The 14,937-nt window shown below is 43.2% G+C and overlaps 1 protein-coding gene across 2 annotated transcripts in view; it reads left to right on the plus strand.

Annotated features, from left to right (window-relative positions):
- Positions 1 to 14,937, plus strand: part of SH2D4B (SH2 domain containing 4B) — a 77,550-nt gene continuing 62,613 nt past the window's right edge. For both annotated transcript variants that reach the window (XM_049790702.1, XM_049790703.1), the window contains exon 1: positions 1 to 192. In XM_049790702.1, the coding sequence (XP_049646659.1) occupies positions 1 to 192 (192 nt within the window). The remainder of the gene's footprint in view (positions 193 to 14,937) is intronic.

Consider the following 14,937-nt stretch of genomic DNA (forward strand, 5'->3'; position numbering starts at 1 on the left):
ATGCTGCACCAGATCTTGCAGGACATGTACATCGACCCCGAGCTCCTGGCCGAGCTCAGCGATGTGCAGAAGCACATTCTCTTCTACAAGATGCGGCAGGAGCAGCTGCGGCGTTGGAGGGAGCGGGAGATGTGGGAGGCCCTGGAGCAGACTGATGGCCTCAGGCCACCCAAGGTCAAGCGAGGTATGTGGGTGACTCTGAGGCATGAAGGGCTTGCTATCCATTAAAGGGGGTGCTCTAAGGTCAGAACTCCCTATTTTTTGAGCCATTGCCCCAGAGTTCCTATGTTAGATCAACTCTAGGCTGTGACATGTTATCTGGGGACGAAGATGGGATTAGGGTGTGGGGACTTTGTGTGATTGTGCTAGGCTCCTCATTTCCAGGAGACCCCAAGTATCTCTTGGGATACCACAGGGACAGCATGGTGACCGTGAGCTCTGGGCCAGCACCAGGGTGTGTGATGACCTGCATTGACTGTGCTTCATGCACAGACGGGTCCCATGGGGCCATGGACACCACGCCTGTCTGTATACTCGGGTAATGAGGCCTCTGGAAAGCGGGTATCAGGCATATGACCATGCCATGAGTAACCAGCCCATGTGGCAGTGGCATCTACAGAGCTTAACCTTGTCCAGTAGTTTGGATGTGACCCGATGCCAGTCAGGACCTCAGACTGATGCGTCTGTGTGTGCGAGTTGTGAGTCAAGCTGCAGGATCTGAGGCTGAAAGGGCCCTGAGAATTATTACAGGACTCAAGTCCCTGCCACAGTGGTACTTTATACGATGGTTGTATTCTATTTTTTTTGGGGGGGGGAGGCCATTAATATTTATAGTTTGGGCCATTTCTGGCAGTGTCAGGGCTTACTCCTAGTTCTGCACTCAGTGATCCTTTTTTGTTTGTTTGTTTGCTATTTTTTGCTATTATTATTAGTTTTTGGCCACACCTGGTGATGCTCAAGGGTTACTCCTGGCTCTGTGCTCAGAAATTGTTCCTGGCTCAGGGGACCTTATGGGATGCCGGGAATCGAACCTGAGTCTGTTCTGGGTTAGCCAAATGCAAGGCGAATGCCCTACCGCTACTACTCTGGCCCCCAGTGATCCCTTCTGATGGGATTCAGAGGGACTATATGGGGTGCCAGAGTTCTAACTCTGTGGTTAGTGTCGATGCTGCACCCCAATTTGCAAAACCCACTCACCTCGTCACTTAAATCTTGTTCACACTGCGAATTACCCTTTCTGTGGCCTCTGTTGTGTTGACCAGGGTGAAGTTCAGATTGAAGCCAGTGAGGAATTTCAATCCAAGTCCAGTTTCTGGCTTGGTCACATGGGCTGGCAAGTGATTGGCCCCTACGGGTCACTCTGGTCTGGCTGCTGGACATTCCCTTTGCCCACAGGGACATGTTTGCTCCACCTGTGTCTGTAGTTTTCCTCCTGGGACTGTGCCCTGTTTTTTTCTCTTTTTTTCCGACAGCCCCTGGCAGGTCTAGCTAGTCTTTTGGGGATGCTTCTGGCACTGGGAAGAACTCGCTCTGCAGTTGACTGCATGCAGGGTTCTGCCTGTTTTAGCTCTCGCCACATTGTTGTGATCACTCATCAGCTGCTTGCCCAGGTCTCCCAGGGGACTCAGAGGCCCCAAAGCATGAAACCTCACTGCTCTGCCTTCCCTTCCTGTCTGGCTCCCAGCTGGCCCAGTGCAAAGCCCCGAGCTGGGGAGGGAATGCAGAGCCACCTTTCCAGCCCAGCGGCCTGAGCTCTGGGACCCATATTATCTGTGTGGTGGTTCTTCCAGGAGCAAGACAGATGCCTGAAACTTTAACTGCGAAAATATTTTTATGGTAATTTGTCACACACTGACATCCACATTTTCACTGTATAAATTATACATCGAACTCTTGGGTTCTTGGTGCAGAAAACTCTTTCTCCAGGTAATTAATTTCCTGATTGATAAAGGATGGAAGTGAGGAGGCAGCAGAGGAGCTATGGATTCACTGTGGGTGCGTTCCTGCTCCAGGCTCTACTGTTTGCAGGAATCTTGCTCTATGGGGATCCCCAGGGGCTCCCTCTGCAGAGGAGTTCCTGAGTGCTCAGGGCCTGTTTTCTGATTTGGAGAAGCAGGGATTTCGAGGAAGGGTGAGCTCTACGTTTCCTGGGTGCCCACACTCCCCAAATGCTCCCAGAGCCTTGCGATCTGGTTCACATGAGTAAGCCACAGCTGACAGAAGTGACATACTCCAGCCAAAGTGCTCAGAAATGGATTATCCTGGGATTCTGAGCTGGTGATGGTTGGATTTTTGTCCACTCACTGTGTATCTCCCACTCACTCACTCACTCACTCACTCACTCACTCACTCACTCACTCACTCACTCACTCACCCATCCATGCATCTTTTCACTCAGTTACTCATTTTTATGTTTTGGGCCACACGTGGCAGCACTCAGGGGTTACTCCTGGCTCTGTTCTCAGAAATTCCTCCTGGCAGGCTCGGGGGACTATATGGGATGCTGGGGATCGAACTTGGGTCTGCCCCAGCTTGTCTGCACGCAAGGCAAACGCCCTACTGCTGTGCTATCACTGACCCCATTCAGTCATTCATTTATTTTCTCATTTAAGCTCTCTCTTATTCATTGACTTATACATTTGCTCCCCTACCCATGCCCACGCTTCACACATTCCTTCATCACTCATACATTCATTCATTCGCACAACCTCCCCACTCAATCACTCATTTACTTACCTTATCCACTCATTCATTCATTCATTCATCCTTAGCTGATGACGTTATTGAGTGTTGGCTTTGATGAACAGCCCAGAGTTGGCCCTCAAGTCTGTAGCTAGCTAGGTCAGGGAAAATAGCCAATCAGGGTGCCAAGAGCACGGCTGGGTGCCCAGCAGTACAGAGTGGCTCGGGAAGGGGTGTGTGGGATGGCTCCTTGGCTGGATTGTACCTTTGCCTCACCTTAAGAGTTTATAGTGTTCTCAGTTTTCAAGGAATATTTGCTGTGCCCATTTCAGCTGTGTGCCAGCTCCCCTGGGGTCCTTAAGCACTACTTAAGGTCCTGTCATCCTGTATTAAGGTTGCATCCCTTTTACATCCCCTCTTTCCTCAACTTACCCCTAGTTTGTCCAGGTCTGACATTGTTGTTTTTAGGGCTGTGGCACTGTATGGCTGCCGGGACCGACCATAGACTTGTCTGTCTGATCCACTGGACTTGAACAGGTGTGTGGAGACCCTGGTGATATACATCATTGCAGTTTACTTTAATTTTGGAGGGGGATGTACCTGGTGATGCTCAGGCTCTGAGCTCAGGATCCACTATTGACTGTGCTCAGGATCGAATCTGGGTCAATGGTTGGGCAAGGCACCAGGTTTTCCTGCCATGTTCTCTCCAGCCTATCATTTCTGCTCACAGACTTCCATGTATCTGAGCAATTCCGAGACATTCATTTGACTTCTCACAGAAGTAAACTGGGTGTAAAGTGGTCCCAGGTCCCGCCCCTGCATGTGGACATGTCTTCCTGTGCTCAGTTAAGTTTTTTTGAGAAATACATTTAAATTAAGCCACTGAGCTGCTCATCAGAAAGTTTCAGGCACACAATGCTCTGACATCAGTCCCAGCAGTGTGACCTTCCCCTCAGTTCAGTCTCTTCTCTGTGACCTTCCCAGGGTGTTCTCTCAGCTGCTGTCTTGTCTGCTGGTCGTTCCCATTTCAGACAATTATGCTGTCCACTGGGAGTCTTGTCATTATGATTTGCCCCTGGGAAGCTGCCTGACATCATGTCCCTGCTGTGTGAAGGCCATCTAGTCCTGTTAGGACCTGTGTGGTCTCATCCCTGTGAATCCCCTGGGCCAGGAACCCTTGTTGCCTTGGTAGCCTCTCTGCACCCACTCTTCTACTTCCACCCTTAGTCTTTTGGACATAGTTGGGTGTTGCCTGGGACATAGGGCCTAGGAAATTCAGACATAATCCCTCTTCTACTACCCAAAAGCTTTCTTTTCTTCTTCTTCTTTTTTTTTAAAGCTTTCTTACCCTACTTGTCAATTCTGCCCTGAGAGACAGTTCCTGACATGGGGGTCATGGCATAGGGGTCTCTGTGACCACTTGCTGTGCCACTTGAATATACTTTGTTCTGCATCTTTCTCTACCCTCTTTCCTGGGTTCTCTGTTTTTGCAGGTGATACCAGCCATACTATGGCTTGGCCTGCACACAGGTAGCTGTTCCCCTGTGTTTCTCAGCACCCAGGGAAGCTCTGTGTCAGGATCTCCCCTGCTTTCCTGCAGGGCCCCCTATTTCAGCCCACAGAAGACTGTCTTTCTTCCCCGCAGCTCCCCCAGCTCCAGTCTGCTCCTCAGCAGTAGCCCTGCCAGGGGCCTGAGGAAAAGTCCTTTATCCTATGTCAGTTCTGTGTTGTTAGCTGTATGTGGGCACTGCACTTGGCATTGCCTGCCCTCTTAAGGGCGCTAAATGCCACCCTTGTCTCTACCTTCTGGGTTTCCTAGGAGCCCTCAATTTAACTGGACTCTCAGCCTTGATACAGGTCCTTTCTGGACCTGCCCCCTCTGCCTGGGGTCGCCAGCTCATCTGAAAGCCCACAGCCCTGCTCTACATGGGCCCCTTATGCTCAGCTTCAGCCCTTTTTCCACAGGACAGCTTTGAAATCTCTTGATCTTGTGCAGTATATTGCCTCAGTGGCCTCCAAGAAAACATAGCCATGCTTTATAGAATCCCTCTCTTTAGGCCCAACATTTTTTTTTTAATTATATTGAGACCATTGTGAATTACAAGTCTTTCACAATTGTATTTCAGGCATATAGTAACAGTGAATTAGGGCCATTTCCACCACCAGTGTTGACCTCCCACCACCAAATTTCCCAGCATGCATCTCATACCTTCACCCTTAGCACTCTGGTCTACCAGTGTAACAGGTCCATTTTGTGTTCAGCTTTTTATAGTTTGGCTCTCTTAATTCTATTGTCTTTGACTATGGTTTGGGTATTTAGATATAAATTTTTTAATTTTACTTAATGCTCCTAAGACCACTTATTGGGGCAGAATTTTCAATAACCTTGTTCCTTTCCATTTCCACTCCTCAGATAAATGCTAAGTTTCTCACCAGGAACCCCCTTTTCCCAGATATCACTTTTGCTTCTCCATCACCGCCAGACTTTCTTCATGGCACTTGTCACCTTTGAAAAAACTTTTTAATATTTTTATGGTGACTGAGCACCCAAAACATAAAAATGTTTTGTCCTAGGTCTTTTGAAGTGTGCTATTTAGTGGTGTTTAGTACATTTAAGATGTGCAAACACCACCTGTATTTTGTTCCAGAACATTATTCCCCCCATTCCCAGAAGGAAAGCTTTGTTTGCTAAGCAGCTGCTCCCATGCCTGGATCTCTGTCTTCCTCTTTTTTTTCTGCTTGCTCCATCTTTTCCTTTCCTTCCACTCCTTCCTGCCCCTCTTCCCTTTCCCAGCTTGTTTCTGATCTGTGTCTTTCCTGTCCTAACTGAGTGGCAGATCTTGGTGCCGCCTTATTTCTGTCCAGGCCTCTGAAACCAGGCCTAGAGGCCTGACTGTGAGGGCCAAAAACTGGCATGGGTCAAGGGGTATTAAGTGATTAAGAGATTTTTTTTCCATGAAAAGATTGTGTGCTATGCTGTGTGCTACATGCTTAGACCTTGAAAATCTTTAGCAACAGTATAAATTTCATCATAATCTTGCATTTAAGGATATGTTGTTTATACTGAAATACAATGTCTTATAATTAGGGAATAGCAGACACTATTTCATACATAACTCATCTTGTTTCTTTTTGCATGTTTTTTTTTTCATTTTAAAATTTTTATTTACTTGGATTTAGAGTTAGTTGAGTTTGGCCAATAGTGCTTTCATTCTTCACATTTATGGTGTGTAATTTGCTTCTATATTTCTCATGATTATCCTACCAAATGAGGACAGTACATTGTAAAATCTATATTAAATACTATATATTATTTTATCTTAAAATGTAGTTAGAAGAGTACAGGAATAAAAGTATTGGTTTGGGGCCTGTGGATATAGCACAATGATAGAACACTTACATTGCAATGGAAGGCCCTAGTGTATAGGTCCTGGTACTGTCCACACACACAAAAAAGGTAAAAACCAATCAACCAACCAAACAGCCAATCAACTCTGTCTACTCAAGAATCCAGAGAGATTAGTACAAAGGGAAGGCCTTGAATATACCAATCCCCAGCTGGATCCCTGGCACCACCAAACACTGCTAAGAGTGAACACAGAGCCAGGAATAGTCTCTGAGCACCACTTATGTGATCTCCCCTTATGTCCCCCAATGAAAACCAACTTACTCAAGATGAGAAACAAGGATACACTTTATATTCATATTCATGATTTCCTTTTTTTTTTGCTTTTTGTTTTTGTTTTCTTTTGGGTCACACCTGGGGTTACTCCTGGCTCTATGCTCAGAAATCGCTCCTGGCAGGCTCAAGGGACCTTATGGGATGCTGGGATTCGAACCACCTTCCTTCTGCATGCAAGGCAAATGCCCTACCACTGTGCTATCTCTCCAGCCCCATGATTTTCTTGATATAATCAAGACTTTTAGATGAATAAGATGAGATTTTAATATTAACGTTGCTTATTTAGTCTTTCAAATATTTTTTAATCATAGGATTTCTTTTCTTTTATTCTTTTCTTCTTTTTGTTTTTTGGGCCACACCCAGAAGTGCTAGGGGTTACACCTGGCTCTGTGCTCAGAAATTGCTCCTGGCAGGCTCATGAGACCATATAAGATGCCAGGGATTGAACTCAGGTCCATTTTGGGTTGGCCACATGCAAAGCAAACACCCTACTGATGTGCTGTCACTCTGGTCACTTAATCATAGGGTTTCTATAATCAACTCACAATAAATATTTAGACATTAACCCCAATTCTGCACTGGTTTCATAGCTTCCTGCTGTTATTTTTCCCTCTGAGGGAAGTTAGTGCAATTTTTATAGCTCTTTCCCCACACCGAATAAGGAATGTGGCCAGTTCTGTGGCTTGCCACTCACTGAGAGTTTTTCTGTTGTCACACAGAACACATGAAACCTCAAGAGTTCAGTGTTATGTGTGCTGCCTCCTGCTCCATCCTGCTCTTCTTTTGTGATTGGTGGGACATCACTGGTTTCAGCCTGTTGGTTTTCTTTGACCTTCCCTTGAGTTTTCGTGTTAGTTCCAACAGTTTTCCAGTTGATTCACTTGACTAATTTAGGGGGTGGTTACTGCCTCAGAACATGGGGGAGTCAGGGAAGTGGGGTCCAAGATTTCTGGATAGCAGTTCTTTAGAACTATGCTCATGGCCCCTCTCTTGGGCACTTGGGAGCTTTCTAGGAGGGGTGACGGTGAGTTCTGAAGAAATGAATGGGATAGGCATTGATAGAATCTCCTTTCTGGGATCTCACCATTGTTGAAGATTCCCCTGCTATTCCTTTTGCTAAGAAAGAATTCCCTGTCAACAACAGGAACTGGGAAGAGGGTCAATCTCTTGCACTGAAGAGGAAAGAGAAGGAGCAAACTGGGTGCAAGGACAGAGGCAGGAACAGATCTGTTCTGGGGCAGGAAAGAATTCAGCCTCACTGACTATCAGAGGACTGAAGTGAGAACAGGCAGTGTGAGGCCAGCTGAGAGGTTTGGAAGGGGCACTGCACTTTCATGATAAAATAGTATTCATTTAAGGAGAAAATAACACTGGCCTTCCTACCTGCACAGGGGATCCTATAGCAGTGCTGTGCTGGGGGGTCTAGGAGAGGAGCTTTCCTCTACTGTGCTGATACAGTGGAAAGAGGGAGAACCCCATCCTTTCTCAGTGTCTCTGCATTTTCCTGAGAGATTCACCCATGTGGGTGCAGCAGATCAAGTCTGAGATCTGGACCCTCAGCTGCTTGATGGTCAGCAGCCATCAGGCGTTTCAGTGTTGGGTTCTTCTCACCTTGTTGTCCCAAGTCTCAGGACTGTGTCTCTGTGACAAAGGGAAGTGTTTTTCCTTCTGTTGCTAGGACCCAGCTGTGGATGCTTGGCTGAGCTGTCTTGTTTATTTACTTAATTTTTGTCTTGTTTAAGGGCTACATTTGGCGGCAGCACTCAGGAGTCACTTCTGGTGGGGCTTAGGGGACCATAAATGATGCCAGGAATTGAATCTTTATCTACCGTATTAAGAACTTTACTTGCTGTGCTATCTCTCTGGTCAATACTTAATATTTTTTTTTTCAGAGGAAGGAGTTGGAAAGAAATCTTAAAATTGCTTAATAGGGTGCTTGTTGCTTCAGAATTAGGATGTCAGTATTATTGCTATTTTAGATATAATTGGGTAAAACACAGAGTATAAATTAAGAGGCCTGTAGCTGGCTGCTCCTGACAGTAACCTGAGCCCCATGTCAGCTCCTCTGAGGCTCTGGGCTGAAGTCACAGCTTCTCAGAGTGCTATCCCATGGCGATCTTTCTCCAGTGGCTAACATTACTGCTTTCCAGGTTTTTCTCACGTAAAAAATGAGCAGGACCAGAGATGTGGTACAGTGGGTTAAGCACTGACCTTGTACAGGTCAGCCCAGTTCAGTTTCTGGCCCTGCATTATTTAAAACAAATGTTTAAAATGCTTAGTGTTTATTATGAATATTTATAAATGTAATCATAGTAAACAAACCTTTTTGAGATAATATATATTTTTATGCATTTTTTGGTCGAACCAACTATATGATGCACAGTTAGTTACAAAGTTGTTCATGGGTAATCAATTTTTTTAAAGAATATAAAGAGGTCCTGGGGTAAAATGTTTTGTAATTATGCTGTAAAGGCTCTATTATACGGAGTGAGTTGATTTTTCTACACTGTAGACTACTAGATATTGCCCTCAATATTTCACTCTCAGGAGAATGAGAAAAATTATTCAAATCATGGAATAGGACTTATTTCTCTCACAAGATCTTGATGAAGGAAAAATATTCTAGTCAAGGGCCGGAGCCATAATACAGCCGGTAAGTCACTTTCCTTACATGTAATATACCTGGTTGCTAAGACCTGTTAGGCATGACACCTGAGTACCTCTGAGTGTAGCTCAAAAGTTCCCCAAAAATACTATGGCAAATTTAAATAATAGGCACAACCAAGTTAGATTTAACATCTATGATTATTTAAACATTGAAATTCTGCCTTTTTTTCCTTTGAGCTGACAATGAATAAATAATGTTACTGTTCTTATTCTAGAATAATATACAAGTTAGAAATCAATAAGGAGGGGCCAGGAAGGTGGCGCTAGAGGTAAGGTGTCTGCCTTACAAGCGCTAGCCAAGGAACGGACCACAGTTTGATCCCCCGGCGTCCCATATGGTCCCCCCAAGCCAGGGGCGATTTCTGAGCACATTGCCAGGAGTAACCCCTGAGCGTCAAATGGGTGTGGCCCAAAAACAAAACAAAACAAAACAAAAAAAGAAATCAATAAGGAAAGTAAGCATTAACTTTTTTCAATGTGGGGCTGGAGAGACAGGATAGTGGCAGAGTGATTGTGGGCAGAGGCAGTGTTTGCCTGGCCCTCATCCAACCTGAATTTTATCTCTGCCTCCCTCTCAGACCCTCCAGGAATGATCCTAGAATTTAGAGACTGGATCAGCTTCTGAATATTGCTGGGTGTGGTTGCCATTCACTCTCAATGGAAGCAGAAAGTAATTGAGGTTTAATTTTTATTCTGATTGGGGTGGAGAAGTAGTACGTGCTTTCTTTGTGAAGAAGGGAAACAATAAGTTGTCAGTATTACTGTGTAAGAAATTAATGAAAGAAAGTAATTTCTGTGTGAGAAATGAACGTTCAAGTTCCTGGAATGGGTGATATGGAAGAAACAATTCAGAGAAATAAGTGCTTGTGTCTAGGCCAAATTAAGTTTGAGATGCTTCTAGACATCCAATAAAGATTGGGGCCAGAGGATGGTACAGCGGTAGGGCATTTGCCTTGCATTTGGCCGACCTGAGATAGACCCGGATTTGATTTTCAGAATCCCATATGGTTCCCTGAGTCTGCCAAGAGAGATTTCTGGTGAAGAGCCAGGAGTAATCCCTGAGCACCGCCGGGTGTGGCTCACAAAACAAACAAACAAACAAACAAACAAAAAAAACCAACAGAAACAAAAACAAACAGACATCCAATAAAGAGTTGATTTCATAAAAGTTAGAAAGGCTAGAACTAAGATAGAAAATGTTGATATCAAGAAGGGAGATATGGGATACATGCTGGGAACAGGGGTGGAGGGAGGACAGCACTGGTGGTGAGAATGCCCCTCATTCATTGTCACTGCATACCATAAATGATGCAGTGAAAGATTTGTAATGCACTTTGGTCACAATAAAAATTTATTTTAAAAAAAAAGAAAATGTTGATATCATCAGTTGTGAAAGTCCTTAAACCCACAAAACTGAAGAAGAGCAGCAGAGTGTGTTTGTTGTCAAGAGAAAAGAGGCGCAAGGATGGAGCGAAGACATCCCAACACTTAGGAGTAGTAGAGACAAAAAGTCTGGGAGGTGGGGACATTCAATGACAGAAATCCTTTAAACAGGGTGAAAAAGGATTCAAGAATGCAAAGAGATCAGCTGTGTCAAAGACTTTTGGTTGTTTATGGACGAATGGATGAAGATTGAGCATAGAGCACAAAATTTGGGAGCATGAACTCACTGGCAGGTTGGACTGGAGCTGGGCACATGAGTTTGTGGGAAGAAGCACTCAGAAACTTTAAAATATGCACATCTCAATGAAAGCAAAAGTTAGTTCTTTGAAAAAAAATAAACAAGATTGATAAACCACTAGCAAAACTCACAAAGAAAGGGAGAGAAACTTAAACCAGATTAGAAATGAAAAGGGGAGAAAAAAAAATCCCATTTAGTAAATTGAGGAGTCTAATAAGTGAGATTTCTGGATAGAATGGTTTTACTTAGGAAAAAATGCAAAAGGAAACAGAAAAGAGTAAGAAAGAACCAACAGAAAAGAAAGTGGTCTCCTGACTATAAATTTCTAGATGTGGAAATGATTTTTAGTCTCTCTTTCTTTCTCTCTCTCTCTCATGAAAAGCACCTGAATTCATAGTGAACATCAAATTAACTTCTAACTGGACATTAAATCCAAGGATTATTCAGGAAAGCACCGTGTCTAAAATATAAATTAAAAAAAATGTGTACATCTGCATCATTCTAACTGGGGAAAGAAAATATTTCTTCTCAGGACAAAAAAGGAATAAACTGTAAGAGATTAGTTTGTTAAATTAGAAGAAAGATTAAAGCTTAACTTCTATATACACACAAATTTAAGACTAGAGTTTTACAGTCATCAAAATTATGACTATAGTTAATAATGTCTAACAGTATCTATTTGAAAGTTCCCAAGGGAGTAAATCCTAGAAATCTCAGCATAGATAGTACAGGGATAGGGGCACTTGCTAAGCACAGAGCTAGAGAAGCCCCTAAACACCATTGTGTGGTCCCCAAGTCACCCTCACACATAATTCATAATTGTAGGATGACAGATGGTAACTAAACTTACTGTGGTTATCATCTCATATGTGTATAAATACAGACTCATTATGTTGCTACCTGGAACGAGACATGTCAATTATACCTCAATTTAAAGACAATTAAAAGTAAGCCACCAACAGAGAAGATAATTGACACATGTAATTGTCAAATGGTTATAACAATTAATAACAACAAAAATAACCACTAATATCTACAGAGGCCCTATCTTCTAATCATAGTTCGACATATTTTACCAGCCTTATTATTTCCAGAACATTCTTTTTCAGGTCACCACACCCAACTGTTCTCAGAGCTATCTCCTGGCTCGATTGTGGTGTTCAAAGAACCAATTGTGCTCTTGGGACCATCTGTGTCCTCAGAGGATCATATGTGTCCTCAGAGGATTATATGTGTGCTTGTTGGTGCTCAGAGGACCATATGTGGTATTAGAGATTGACCTTGGGTTGGGCACATGCCAGGCAAGCACCCTATCCATTGTACTACCTCTCTGACTTCCACAGTCTTACTAAAAATTTAAAAAAATTAGGGTCACACTAAATAGTGTTCAGAGGGCTACCACAGGTCACATGTGACTGGTGGGGGACTGAACGCAAGGACTCATCCTCAAGGCCATATGCTCCACCTTTGAACAATATTCCTAGTCCCTCCAAATGATTACTTTTAACAATCTGTCTGAACATTTGAACCACTAGATTTTGAAATAAATGCAATGAAATTTTCCAGCACAAGTACATATGCATTTTTTAAATTCTCCTTTATTAGCAGGGGGTTTTGTTTCATGCTTTGCTATGTTGTATCAGGTTTATGTTGTTTTATCTTCTTTGTGTATTGCATCTTTTATGCTCACATAATCTCTTTGTTTGGTTTCAGCACATTTGGCCTTGAATGTGCATTGTAATGGCTCTTTCATTTTGTTTTTCTTTCATGGTCAGGGCTTACTCCTGGCTCTGAGCTCAAGGATCATTCCTGACTGGGCTCAGACTCAGACTCAGGGATCATAGGGATATTGGGAATGAAACCTTATTTTCTTTTTGTTTTTTTGGGTCACACCTGGCAGTGCTCAGGGGTTACTTCTGGCTCTACACTCAGAAATCGCCCCTGGCAGGCATGGGGGACCATATGGGATGCTGGGATTTGAACCACTGTCCTTCTGCATGGAAGGCAAATGCCTTACCTCCATGCTATCTCGCTGGCCTGGAACCTTATTGACTAATTTTAAGCAAGCATTCTACCCACTTAATTTTGCTCTGGCCCAGTTTTTTAAGTCTCACCCCTTTTCAAATGGGCATTTTCTTGAAGTAACACAGAAAATAAAGTTTGGGCTTTGTTTTTGGACTACATCCAGTGCGCAGGGCTTACCCTTGATTCTACACTCAGAGATCTTTCCGGTGGTGTTTGGGGATCTCATGGGGGGGTTGAATTTGGATTTGCTGCACATAGGCAAATATGTTAACTTCTTTTTTTTTTTTTTTTGTTGTTGTTTTTCTTTTCTTTTTTTTTTTTTTTTAATTTTTTTTTTATTTAAACACCTTGATTACATACATGATTGTGTTTGGGTTTCAGTCATAAAAGGAACACCACCCATCACCAGTGCAACATTCCCATCACCCAAGTCCCAAATCACCCTCCTCCCCACCCAACCCCCGCCTGTACCCTAAACAGGCTCTACATTTCCCTCATACATTCTCAATATTAGGACAGTTCAAAATGTAGTTATTTCTCTAACTAAACTCATCACTCTTTGTGGTGAGCTTCCTGAGGTGAGCTGGAACTTCCAGCTCTTTTCTCTTTTGTGTCTGAAAATTATTATTACAAGGGTGTCTTTCATTTTTCTTAAAACCCATAGATGAGTGAGACCATTCTGCGTTTTTCTCTCTCTCTCTGACTTATTTCACTCAGCATAATAGATTCCATGTACATCCATGTATAGGAAAATTTCATGACTTCATCTCTCCTGACAGCTGCATAATATTCCATTGTGTATATGTACCACAGTTTCTTTAGCCATTCATCTGTTGAAGGGCATCTTGGTTGTTTCCAGAGTCTTGCTATGGTAAATAGAGCTGCAATGAATATAGGTGTAAGGAAGGGGTTTTTGTATTGTATTTTTGTGTTCCTAGGGTATATTCCTAGGAGTGGTATAGCTGGATCGTATGGGAGCTCGATTTCCAGTTTTTGGAGGAATCTCCATATCGCTTTCCATAAAGGTTGAACTAGACAGCATTCCCACCAGCAGTGGATAAGAGTTCCTTTCTCTCCACATCCCCGCCAACACTGTTTATTCTCATTCTTTGTGATGTGTGCCATTCTCTGGGGTGTGAGGTGGTATCTCATCGTTGTTTTGATTTGCATCTCCCTGATGATTAGTGATGTGGAACATTTTTTCATGTGTCTTTTGGCCATGCGTATTTCTTCTTTGTCAAAGTGTCTGTTCATTTCTTCTCCCCATTTTTTGATGGGGTTAGATGTTTTTTTCTTGTAAAGTTCTGTCAGTGCCTTGTATATTTTGGAGATTAGCCCCTTATCTGATGGGTATTGGGTGAATAGTTTCTCCCACTCAGTGGGTGGCTCTTGTATCCTGGGCACTATTTCCTTTGAGGTGCAGAAGCTTCTCAGCTTAATATATTCCCATCTGTTAATCTCTGCTTTCACTTGCTTGGAGAGTGCAGTTTCCTCCTTGAAGATGCCTGTAATGTCCTGTAGTGTTTTGCCTATGTGCTGTTCTATATATCTTATGGTTTTGGGGCTGATATCGAGGTCTTTAATCCATTTGGATTTTACCTTTGTACATGATGTTAGCTGGGGGTCTAAGTTTAATTTTTTGCAAGTGGCTATCCAATTGTGCCAACACCACTTGTTGAAGAGGCTTTCCCTGCTCCATTTAGGATTTCCTGCTCCTTTATCAAAAATTAGATGGTTTTACGTCTGGGGAACATTTTCTGAGTATTCAAGCCTATTCCACTGATCTGAGGACCTATCCTTATTCCAATACCATGCTGTTTTGATAACTGTTGCTTTGTAGTACAGTTTAAAGTTGGGAAAAGTAATTCCTCCCATATTCTTTTTCCCAATGATTGCTTTAGCTATTCGAGGGTGTTTATTGTTCCAAATGAATTTCAAAAGTGTCTGATCCACTTCTTTGAAGAATGTCATGGGTATCTTTAGAGGGATGGCATTAAATCTGTATAATGCCTTGGGGAGTATTGACATTTTGATGATGTTAATCCTGCCAATCCATGAGCAGGGTATGTGTTTCCATTTCCGTGTGTCCTCTCTTATTTCTTGGAGCAGATTTTTATAGTTTTCTTTGTATAGGTCCTTCACATATTTAGTCAAGTTGATTCCAAGATATTTGAGTTTGTGTGGTACTATTGTGAATGGG

Source organism: Suncus etruscus, chromosome 17 (assembly GCF_024139225.1).
Source record: "Suncus etruscus isolate mSunEtr1 chromosome 17, mSunEtr1.pri.cur, whole genome shotgun sequence".
NCBI classification, from domain to species: Eukaryota; Metazoa; Chordata; class Mammalia; order Eulipotyphla; family Soricidae; genus Suncus; species Suncus etruscus.